Source organism: Wyeomyia smithii, chromosome 2, assembly GCF_029784165.1.
Source record: "Wyeomyia smithii strain HCP4-BCI-WySm-NY-G18 chromosome 2, ASM2978416v1, whole genome shotgun sequence".
Taxonomy (NCBI): domain Eukaryota; kingdom Metazoa; phylum Arthropoda; class Insecta; order Diptera; family Culicidae; genus Wyeomyia; species Wyeomyia smithii.
In genome coordinates, this window is record NC_073695.1 from 24,406,026 (window position 1) to 24,418,426 (window position 12,401).

General features: G+C 39.4%; 1 protein-coding gene across 1 annotated transcript; it reads left to right on the plus strand.

Moving 5' to 3' along the window:
* Positions 1-3,145: 3,145 nt before the first annotated feature.
* On the plus strand, positions 3,146-10,562 carry LOC129719527 (uncharacterized). Its single transcript, XM_055670921.1, has 3 exons — positions 3,146-3,609; positions 9,014-10,245; positions 10,416-10,562. Exons 2-3 carry the CDS (start codon positions 9,037-9,039, stop codon positions 10,560-10,562), a joined length of 1,356 nt encoding a protein of 451 aa, XP_055526896.1. The 5' UTR covers positions 3,146-3,609; positions 9,014-9,036.
* The last annotated feature ends 1,839 nt before the right edge of the window (positions 10,563-12,401 follow it).

Consider the following 12,401-nt stretch of genomic DNA (forward strand, 5'->3'; position numbering starts at 1 on the left):
GCAAACGTTACCTAATTTATGGATGTTGCTTGAAACTTATTAATAAGTCACCAAAAATAATCACAAACATTGAGAACAAATCGCCAAATGAAATTTCGGGTAAAACCCAAAATTCGTCCCAAAAGAGTCGGTTTACTACAGCGGTCATTACATGAAGCAAATGTTTGCTTGGAATAACGGTCAATATTTGTTTGCCTCAATTAATTGTAGAAACTTTTTTGATGTCGCATTAAACAAAAAAAAATTTACACGTATATGTTTCGTCTAATGTCGTTATTTTTTAGTGAGTTCACTATTAAGCGAAAATTTGCTTGAATTTTTCATTCATTAAAAATTCAAAATTTGATACAGGACGGACTCGTTTATCCGGAACATCAAAAAATTGTCATTTCGGACAATCGAGTTTTCCGGATAATAGAATCACAGAAAAAATATTCAAGGTCACTATTAACGTACATAAAATAAATATTTTCTTTTTTTATTTTTATTTTATGCTGCAGTGGCGTAACCAGAAATTATTCCTGAGGCGAAAAGGGTTAAAATCTTGAGAAGCAAAAAAAAAATAAATTGGACATTAACTATTTTCACTTAATTCGAACATGTCCCAAACATGCCGGAAGTGTCATAAATGGTCACAAATATGCCAGAAGGGATGGTAAAGGTAAAATTTCGGAAAAAAAATTAAAAATGAATACCAAAAAAAAAAAAGATTCGGATAATCGAGTTCCGAAAAATCGAGTTTCCGGATAATCGAGTCTCCGGATTATCGAGTCCGACCCGTATTAGCAAACAACAGCAGATGGATTACCAAATATGTCAAATATGTTGTATCTCATGACGCAGACTAGCTTTTGTAGTTCTAACCCATTCCCAGCGGGTGATACCATTTGGCATCACCTAATATTAAATTTTTGATTAAAACTAAACTATTTGACATGAAATTTTGAACGATTAGAGTAGTTAGAATAGTTAGAGAACAGATCGATTTCCAAATGAAATACAGTTTGCATCAATTGTGCAGGTAGTTGCTAAAAAATAAGAGTTTGAAAGTCATTTTTCAAAGTAAAATCTGGTTTCTCTCCGCCGCGCCTGAAGAAGGCTAATCAAATGTGAAAATGATATTATTATAAAGGTTCTTTAAATTAAAAAAAAAAATCAAACTCAAGTCACAATTCTGATTTCTTCATGAAATTTTATAACATAAGTGCATATTACCATACATTGTTTTGCTGATGAAATTCTTCAAAATAGGCGAAGAGGCTCTACTACCGTCCTTGTGAATAGAGTTTCGAGCGAATATTTGCTATAGTGTTAAATCATAGCAAATATGTTTGAAAGGTCGATAAATAATGAATTTTTGTACCTTTTTTCTGATGTTTAATGTAAAGTGAAGTGTTGTAAAAACATCTTCAAATATACCTTAATCAATAACCAAAATAAAATAGATTAGTTGAGAGAATTCGTTATCGATATTGTTTTTGGGACATTGCCTGTTGTAGGATAAGTACAACGATACGTGCCCCAGTGCTGGATCGAGAAAATTCCCAGCTTGAAAACATCCTCGACCTGATCGGGAATCAAACCCGATATTACAACCGTGCGGGAGAGCTAGCTGACCAACATCGCTAACCACAGAACCACAGGGACCAGAACTTAACTGAAACTAAGAAATTTTGTAAAGAAATCATTTATTCAACCGTAAAGAATCTCTATAGAAAGTCAACTCCATTAAAGAGAATCAAAAGATGCTTCAACCTGTCGTTTTACACCAAACAACATCCTATTAGATGAATTATTTCACATTTATCCATTACATCCCTCCTGCACTCCAAACAAACAATGATAGTCCTTCTTCACACCTATTATCAACTTGTTTGCCACATATTTTACCGGACAGGAAAGTGTTTCACACAAACGCCACTCCCAACCGGCACCGAATCTGCTCTCGTCCGGGAGGTGAATGTATCCATAAAAGGTCTAAACCCCTAAAAATAATAAAAGGATTATCTTTTTCCCACCGACTTGACATTGCTGGTTAGCAGATTTTCGGTCAAACACTTTGTTACTGGTCTTGGTTATTGTGGTTTCATCCTCAAGCAGTCCGCAGCAGCATCTGCACCTCTTCACGAGCTTCGGTTTGTGCAGACCCCGGTACCCCGCTGCTGCAGCCGGTGAGGGCTAATTTGGTCGGAGAAGAAGAACGACGCCGCACGTTTCTCGATGTGAGAAGGAAAAGTTTTTCTTTCCCATCCCCGCCGCCGGCTCCGGCATCGCACGTGCCACACAGCCAACAGATCAGAGACAGTGTTGTACCTACTACAGAAAAGCTTCTGGTCGGAGGAACAAGTTTTCCGAACCGCAAGCGGACAAATTTTAGGTAAGGATTTTCTCCCTCTTTACTGTGATGATGATGATGATGATGATGGTACCATGTGGTGTATCCGTAGCATGAGGTTCATGTCTCGGATTGTGTTGATTTTCCAACAGCTTGAGCCGTAATCCGAAGGAATGTGTGAGAAAGGCAATTAGAGTGTCGTAAGTGAGTGGGCAGGAAGAATATGAATATTGTTAGATCATTATGTTTTCCTGCTCCGGCAACTTCCGCCACCTAGCTTCGGTTACGTTTACGAGACCGTCGTCGTCGGTTCTCGGTCGTGTGGTTGTCTCGTACCGGACTGCCGGACAAAGGGAAAGTGTGTTGTGAATGTCGGTTTTAACAATTGACCGACCCTTTCTGTGGGTTGTGTTTGTATTTTGTTCTAGCTGATGAAACAGATTGCGCTACCACAGCAAAAGAGAGCGATGTTGGCACTAACCTAGGTCAAGGTGGTTCGGATCCGTTTGTGAATTGTTGGTGTACAGGATCTTGAAGATTTTATCCAACTGAGTTCGGACTAGGGGTGGCACCTGTTACTTGTATATAAATGACGCAACAAGCGATGTATTACGGGGTGTGGATGATATTTGACTTCTTTTGGAATATGTACCACAAAAGCAACAGCTTGCTAATATATATATATATATATATATATATATATATATATATATATATATATATATATATATATATATATATATATATATATATATATATATATATATATATATATATATATATATATATATATATATATATATAAGTTAAAGACGGAACATCCTCAACACCAGTTGTCACTGAATCTAAGCGACCAGAAACCAAGCCACGCGCAAACAACCAGACAGCACAGTCAGCAGGATTGGAGCCCGGAGCCAACAAAGTATTCAACGTGGAACTCGGATTGACGTCGCCAAGTGCTGCATCGTCGTTAGGTCTTAGGTCAGCAGATTTTAGGACAGCAGGTAGGGCAGTCAGGCCTCTGTAATATAGTCTTTAATCAGTCTCAAGTGAAGTGTGACCGAGTACGGTCAAATAAAAGTTTTTAAAAACAAAACTAAACCAAATGATCTTTTAAGTGGCGCAGTCGGCGCGGATTGTGATTCGATTTAGAAACCGCAGTTAGTGCATCCACGAGGGAATATCGTGAGATTCGCGTTTTTAATCACAATCAAAATCCGCTAACCTAAATAAGTTCCCCGCGAACGAATATCGTGGACCAAACATAGAAAACCGTAAGTACTTTAGTCTATATTAACACTAATAGGACGAATAATAGCTTTCTGGAAAAAAATAAAAGCATTATCTCGATCCGACACAAAATAAACACTACTAATTCAGAGAGACAAGCCCGCACCCGTCGTAAGCGAGTCTCTGAATATCACAAAAAGCAATCAAACTAACATAAAAAATACAAGCAAATAAATAAAAATATAGTGAACCAATAATTTTAAATAACCTAGTGAAGTTTAGTTTATTGAGAAGCGAATATCAATTATCATTCTCAAAAAGTGTTAAAATAATTTTAAATCTTCGAATAATCTCATCAAAACGTATAATATTAAACAAAATGGCTCAATACGACGGCAACAGAGACCTCGTCGCTGCCGAGAATGAAATGCTAAAAGCTCAAATAACAGAGCAAACCATGCAGCTACAACAACTTTTGTTGCAGCTTAGTGAAAAAGAAGAACAGATCTCCGATCTGCAACTTCACACTAGAGAACACCCTAGAGATCCGAGCGAGAGTTCTACTTCTCGTATCGATCTGATTTTAAAGTCGATGCAAACACCACAGATACTCAGAGACATTCCTTGCTTCACAGGTGATGTTGTGAAGCTAAATAGTTTTATTAAAGCAATCGACAATATTATACCGGCGTTCAGACAAGTGGAGAATACACCCACTTATGATGTCTGGATGCAAGCAGTTCGTGGAAAAATAACTGGAGATGCCGATGCAGTTTTGGAACTGTATGGCACCGAAATAAACTGGGAGGAGATTAAAAGCACTCTCATCACACATTTTGGCGATAAGAGAGATGAATCGTCTCTCACAAAAGATCTTCTAAAAATAAAACAAGTTGGCACTGCTGAAGAATTATACGGAAATATATCTTACTATTTATCCTTATTAATTAACCTTCTCAATTTAAACGAGCAAAACCCGGATGTTAGAAAAGCTAAGAAAACGTTCTATCAAGAGTTAGGGTTGAAAGTTTTTCTGGGAGAACTGATGGATCCTCCAGGCCACATAATTCGGGCACAATCGCCGAAAAATCTAAAAGACGCATTAAGAATCTGTCTAGATGAAAATAATATTACGTACGGGAGGAATACACACCGTCCACCACCTATACCAATAAAACCCCCTCAAAACAAGTACCCACTTTTACCACCAAAACCATTTGTGCAACCAATGCCATTCCCAAAATTTCCACAACAACCCTATCAACAAAAACCCCCTCACCAATTATATCAGCCGAGATACCAACAACCACCATACCAACAAAAATTCCTACAACAACCAAAATTCCCACAACAGAGATTTCCACAACAACCAAAATTCCCCCAACAGCCATACCAACAGAAATTCCAAAATCCATACCAATCAAATTTTCCGCAACAACAAAATCCTTACCAACCGAAACCCTACTTCCAAAACTACCAGTTTAGGCAACAACCCACAAACGCTCAAAATGTTTTCGCCCCAAGGCCGGCTTTCCAGCCAAAACCCGTGCCAATGGAAATCGATCAATCTATAAGATCGAGAGGAATCAATTACATGAATAGACCCAATTTCCATATAGAACACGAACCATTCGATTATAACAATTATCCACAGTACCCTTTTGATAACAATTACTATTACTACCCCGAACAATATTTCGAAAACGATCTCGCAGTACAGCCAACAGAATACGTTCAAGTTGATCAGACAAACGAGACACATGAGTCAACAGCAGAAAACGAGGAACGCGAGACGCAAGAAAATGACCAACAAAACGTCGACGACTTAAATTTTCAACTGGCGGACGGATCAGCGGGAACGACATAAATAATTTCATCCCATATATTACATTGAAAACGAACAAAGGCGATTTAAATCTCTTAATCGACTCAGGAAGTAATCGAAATTACCTATCTGAAAAACATGTTAATTTAGAAAATTGTAGACACACCACTCCCACTACGGTGAGAAATGTCAGAGGTTCACACATAATCAATAGGTTTGTAGAATTTAACCCTTTCCCAAAAATACCTAACACCATTAAGCAAACATTTTTGATTTTCGACTTCCATCCGTTCTTCGACGGGCTCATAGGGTATGAATCACTTAAGAACCTAAAAGCAGACATAATCACCTCGAGCAACAAATTGAAATTTCCCTACGGTGCAATAGAAATGAAGCGCAAGTACCCCGACGTTAAGTCAGTGTACCTAAATGCACATGAGACAAAATTTATAAATCTCCCAACTAATGTAACCGGAGATTTTTACGTCGAGAATAATGTTAGTATCACTTCAGATGTTTTCATCCTCTCCGGACTATACACAGCCGAGAATGGATACGTTAAAGCATTAATTTCAAATTATTCGAACGAATCGTGCAAAATAAATTTAAATTCTGGTATGCTTGAACCAGAAATAAATAATTTCGAAATTGGAACACCCGACATGTCCATGCATGGTTTACCCTTGAATAATAAATTGAGAGAGCAACTCAGAATTGACCATCTGAATGCTGAAGAAAAATCAAAACTTCTAAAAATCATATCACAGCACGAAGAAATATTTTTCATGGAAGGCAATAAACTTTCATTTACCAATGCTATAAAGCATTCAATTAAAACAAAAGATGACTTGCCAATACATACGAAGTCATATCGCTACCCTTTCTGCCATAGAGAGGAGGTTAAACGTCAAATTAACAAACTTTTAGAACAAGGGATTATTCGACATTCGAGTAGCCCTTGGACATCACCCGTATGGATAGTACCCAAGAAATTGGATGCTTCCGGCAAGCGGAAATGGCGGTTAGTAATCGACTACCGTAAACTGAATGAGAAAACGATTGACGATCGTTATCCCATTCCGAATATTACAGACATCCTAGACAAGTTAGGACGCTGTATGTACTTCACCACTCTAGATCTTGCATCTGGATTTCACCAGGTTGAAGTAGACGAAAGAGACATTCAGAAAACAGCCTTTAGTGTGGAAAACGGACACTATGAATTTCTAAGAATGCCTTTCGGTTTAAAAAATGCTCCTTCAACGTTTCAACGTGTGATGGACAACGTTCTTCGGGAGCATATTGGTGTCAGCTGCCTAGTATACATGGATGACATCATTGTTTTTTCAACAAGTTTGACAGAGCACATGGATAATTTGTCAAAAATATTTGCTACATTACAAAAGCACAACCTCAAAGTGCAACTAGATAAAAGCGAATTTTTACAAAGAGAAGTAGCTTTCTTAGGTCATATCGTGACTCAAGATGGAGTAAAACCCAACCCAGATAAAATCCAAATTATACAACAATGGCCTCTTCCTTCAAATGAAAAGGAGCTACGCGGGTTTTTAGGAATACTGGGATACTACCGCAAATTTATCAGAGATTTTGCTAAAATTGCAAAACCTCTTACAAATGCGTTGAGAAAAGGCGAAGAGATTTCCCACTCGAAAGAATTCATCGACGCTTTTGAAAGATGCAAACGTATTCTTACTAGTAGCAATATTCTCCAATACCCCGATTTTGATAAAACATTTATTTTAACTACGGACGCTTCTAATTTTGCTATTGGCGCCGTACTCTCTCAAGGGCAGATAGGAAACGATAAACCCATAGCCTTTGCTTCAAGGACTCTTAACAAATCAGAAGAAAAGTATTCTGCAATAGAGAAAGAGTTACTTGCAGTAGTATGGGCGTGCAAATACTTCCGACCTTACCTTTACGGAAGGAAGTTTATCCTTTATACAGACCATAAACCTCTAACGTATGGTCTTAATTTAAAAGACACTAATAACAGGTTAGTTCATTGGCGTCTTTCATTAAGTGAATTCGATTATGAGATTCGTTACCGACCAGGCAAGCAAAATGTTGTTGCTGACAGCCTTTCACGAGTCAGAAACGAACTCAATGTTCATGAAAATTCATCATCCGATGATGCAACTGTGCATTCCGCGGACACAGATGATTCAGAATTTATTAGTTGCACCGAACACCCTTTAAATGTATTCAGCAACCAAATTGTTCTAAAAATTGGACCGGACGAACCGGATAATTACGAACAGATTTTTCCGAGAGTATACCGAAGAACAATCACCAGACTTGTTTTCGGTGTACCTATAATTTTTCGCATTTTCAAAGAATACATGGACCTAAAACGGACCAATTGTATTTTTTGTCCTGAACAGTTAATGGGTATAATTCAAACTACCTATAAAAATCATTTCAATAGAGCGAAAACTTTCAAAATATTTATCACACAAAAAATGTTGATCGATCTCCGAACGCCCGAGGAGCAAAATCTGATTATTGAACAAATGCACGACCGTTCACACAGAGGTGTCTGGGAGAACCACCAGCAAATCTCAAGAAGATTCTACTTTCCAAAGCTAAAAACAGCGATCCAAAGGTACATAAAATTATGCGCAACATGTCAGCAGAACAAGTACGATAGACACCCGTACAAAATAGCATTAGGCTCAACACCAAACCCAAATAGACCCCTAGACATAGTTCACATAGATATCTTCATTGCCGAAAAGGTAACATTTTTATCAGCCTTAGATAAATTCTCAAGATTCGGTACATTAATACACATCAAATCACGAAACATTTCAGATATAAGAAAAGGTTTCACCAAATTTTTCAAAATCTTTGGAACACCCCGTCAAATAGTGTGCGATAATGAACCAGCCCTACGGTCGATAGAAATAAGAGGACTTCTCCATGACCTAAATGTCGAAATTTTCTTTACGCCTCCAAACCATAGCCAAAGTAACGGAACAGTCGAGAGATTTCACTCTACTATAGCAGAAATCTTCCGCTGTATCCAAGCAAACTATGAAGGAATGAGCATCAAGGAAATTTTCAACATAGCATGCACACAGTACAATAATAGCATACACTCTATGATAAAAATGAAACCCAGAGAAGCCTTTTTTGGCCTTAAAGACGAAGAAGAGAGACCGCTCGACATTGACCTTATCCTTCAAAATCGAAACAAAGTCTACGATGAAGTCATTTTGGCTCATGACAAATCGAAAAAACAAAATCTAGAGTACCATAACAAAACCAGAGAACAAGCACCAGATCTCGCAGCAAACCAAACTGTATACAAACAGGTGCAAGGTATCAAGAAGAAAACCAAAGCTAAATACGTACCAGTTACAGTTACAGAAAATAACGGTCGAACATTTATAGACGACTCTGGCAAAGAAACACACAAGGATAATGTCAAGCGTGTCTAACCTCTGCCTGATACTCTATAACTATAATTAAACAATACTAACACTATTTCTTTTTTAGGAACAAATACAACGTGAAAAAAAAAAAAAAAAAAAAAAAAAATGGAACCACCCACGGATACTTTTTGATTTCTATCATAACCTTTTACCATCTCATTCTAGGAACAAATATTAAGCGGAGAAAAATGGAACCATCCTTTCGGACGCTTTTGATTTCCATCATAGCACTCACCACCTCCATCCTACCATCCTTTCATACACATCCCACCATTCAAATACACGACATTACTAACAACGCAGGAGCGTTGATTCTTCAAAGGGGGGAAGGAAGAATAATTGACGGACACGATAGACTATTGCATGTGATAGATTTTGCCCAATTCGAAATATCCTTGACAATAATTGAAAACATTGTAAACAAAATTAAAAACACACCAACCGATTTTTCAGAAATTATTCAACTCAAGCTTAAAGAAATCAAATTTATTTTCGATACGTTGATCAGCAAACCAAGTAGAGATAGACGAGCAATAGATTTTTTAGGAAGCACTATCAAATTTATAACAGGCAACTTAGACTCAGAAGACTTAAAGATAATCAATTCAAACTTAGACGAACTTAGAAAAAACGGCAATGTTTTAGTGAAACAAAATAATAAGCAAATCAAAATCAATTCAAAATTTGAGAATAGATTAAACCTTATAAATAACCAGATCAGAGAGCACCAAAATATTTTGAATAAAATAGCCGAACAGGAAAATGTACTTATATCTGAAAATCAAAAATTCATACTTGTATTGCAATTAGACTCATTTTTAGAAAATTTAAAATCAATAGAATATGCCGTTATGCTAGCGAAAGTGAACATTATAAACAATTTAATCTTAACACCTAGAGAGCTAGAAACTATCATTCAGGAAATCTCAAAGCAGGGCTTAGAAATCAAACACGTAGACGAAGCAAGCAGCTATCTAACGACAACAGTACTCCGCCGAAGATCATCACTCATCATATGCGTCAACATCCCCAGGCTCACCCAAACCATTTACAGAAGAACTACCATCGAACCCCTGCCACGGTTGAACCACACCGTTCAGATACATAACAAGGAAGTATTCATCAACTCAGAGCGAATTTTTGCCATCGCATCGCCATGCCGAGAAAACAACAAAGTTACAATTTGCGAAAGAAAACAGTTAATAGAGATCAGTAACAATCCTTGCGAAGCACCACTCTTAAAAGGACAACAAGGACAATGCAAGATGATAGAAAAACCTCCAGCAACCGAAACGAGAATGATAGGACCAGGAACATTGTTGGTGATAGCCGTTCACCAAGACGTAGTCATCAACGGTACCTGCGTCAACACTCGAACTCTTACAGGAATCCACCTAGTAACATTTCAAAATTGCTCACTATACGTAAATCACGAGCTATTTGAAAATTATGAACTTTGGTTTGATCACCCAACAATAATTCCAATACAACCACCAGAAATCAGAACATTACACACAGAACGACACGTTAACATTTCGGAGTTGCATGAACTCCATTTGAAAAACAGACAGCAGCTGGAAACAATGAAATTCCATTACAAAGCTGGATCAATAATTATCAGCACCATCAGCATGTCAGCACTTTTAGCTTTCGTAACCATAAAATATCGGCTCATAGCGAGGACAAGGAATTGCTCGAGACGACCAATACTTAAGGGGGGACGAGTTAAAGACGGAACATCCTCAACACCAGTTGTCACTGAATCTAAGCGACCAGAAACCAAGCCACGCGCAAACAACCAGACAGCACAGTCAGCAGGATTGGAGCCCGGAGCCAACAAAGTATTCAACGTGGAACTCGGATTGACGTCGCCAAGTGCTGCATCGTCGTTAGGTCTTAGGTCAGCAGATTTTAGGACAGCAGGTAGGGCAGTCAGGCCTCTGTAATATAGTCTTTAATCAGTCTCAAGTGAAGTGTGACCGAGTACGGTCAAATAAAAGTTTTTAAAAACAAAACTAAACCAAATGATCTTTTAAGTTATATATATATATATATTTTTTTTTTTTTTTTTTTTTTTTTTTTTTTGTTTCAGGTGGAGGGGAAATTTGCATCCAAACCCCTGAGGTGACCAACCTCAGGGAGTGTGGGGTTGGTTTGAATCAGTGACCGGACCCACTAAAACCCCTCCAGTCTCCAGCCCATAATACTCCCCGGGACCACCGCTAGGTATTGCTTCGGGGAGCGGCTTTTGTGCTCTGTGCACCCTCTTGGTTCTATAGATCTCTTTGCTAACTTAGCTAACTAACCTGGAGACTGGCCGTTAGCTAACACTGGCGTGTCGGTGGTCAACCTGTCGCCTGTTTTGCAATTCTAAAACTATTTGAGAGGCGGCTGTACAAACCGCCCTCCAAATGTTTGGGTCTTTACACATCCTCCGAACTAGGTTGTCCGGAGTGGTGTCTGGCCCGCTCACTACCATCATGTCGCTCCGCGCATGCACAAAACGAGGGCACACGAAGAAGACATGCTCAGCAGTTTCTTCCACATCCGCGCACTCGGGACACATGGGGGACCCCGCATGCCCGAAACTGTGTAGATACTGCCTGAAGCAACCATGACCTGACAGAATCTGTGTCAAGTGGAAGTTAACTTCTCTATGGCGCCTCCCGACCCATCCGGATACGTCCGGAATAAGTCGATGCGTCCATCTACCCTTTGCGGAATTGGACCATTCCTGCTGCCATCTGATCATCGAGAATGACCTTCTGGTGCCTCGTATACCCCTTGTGTCACGTTGATCGAGACATTCTACGTCCTCCTTAATGGCTATGCTGATAGGCATCATGCCGGACAGAACGCAGATTGCGTCGTATGACACTGTACGGTACGCGCTCACAACCCTCAGGCACATGAGCCTGTAGGTACTTTCCAGTTTTCGACGATGACTGTTGGTACCTAACGCTTTGGACCACGCTGGCCCACCATACCTAAGTATGGACGAAACCACGCTGGCAAGAAGTTTACGCTTGCTGCCATATACCGCTGAGCTATTGGACATCATTCGAGATAGTCCTGCAGCGGCCGTTGAAGCCCTCTTACAGGCATAGTCGACGTGACTCTCAAATGTGAGCTTATCGTCAACCATAACCCCCAAGAGCTTCAAGGAACGCCTTGAGGTAATGGTGCAGTCACCGACTCTGACCACCGCCTGTTGCTCTAATTTGCGGTTGTTCACAACCGTAACCTCCGTTTTATGGTGCGCTAACTCCAGTTTCCTAGAGTGCATCCAGTCTTCGACCTTGCGTATGCAGTGCGCGGCCGTCAACTCGACCTCTTCGATCGACTCGCCGTAGACCTCTAGCGTGATGTCGTCTGCGAAACCGACGATCACAACCCCTACAGGGAACTTTAGTTTCAACACCCCGTCATACATGACATTCCACAACACCGGGCCCAGGATGGAACCTTGCGGTACCCCTGCGGTGATTGGGACGCACTTCTGACCCTCCTCCGTGTTGTAAACTAGTACCCGATTCTGGAAATAATTTTCCAA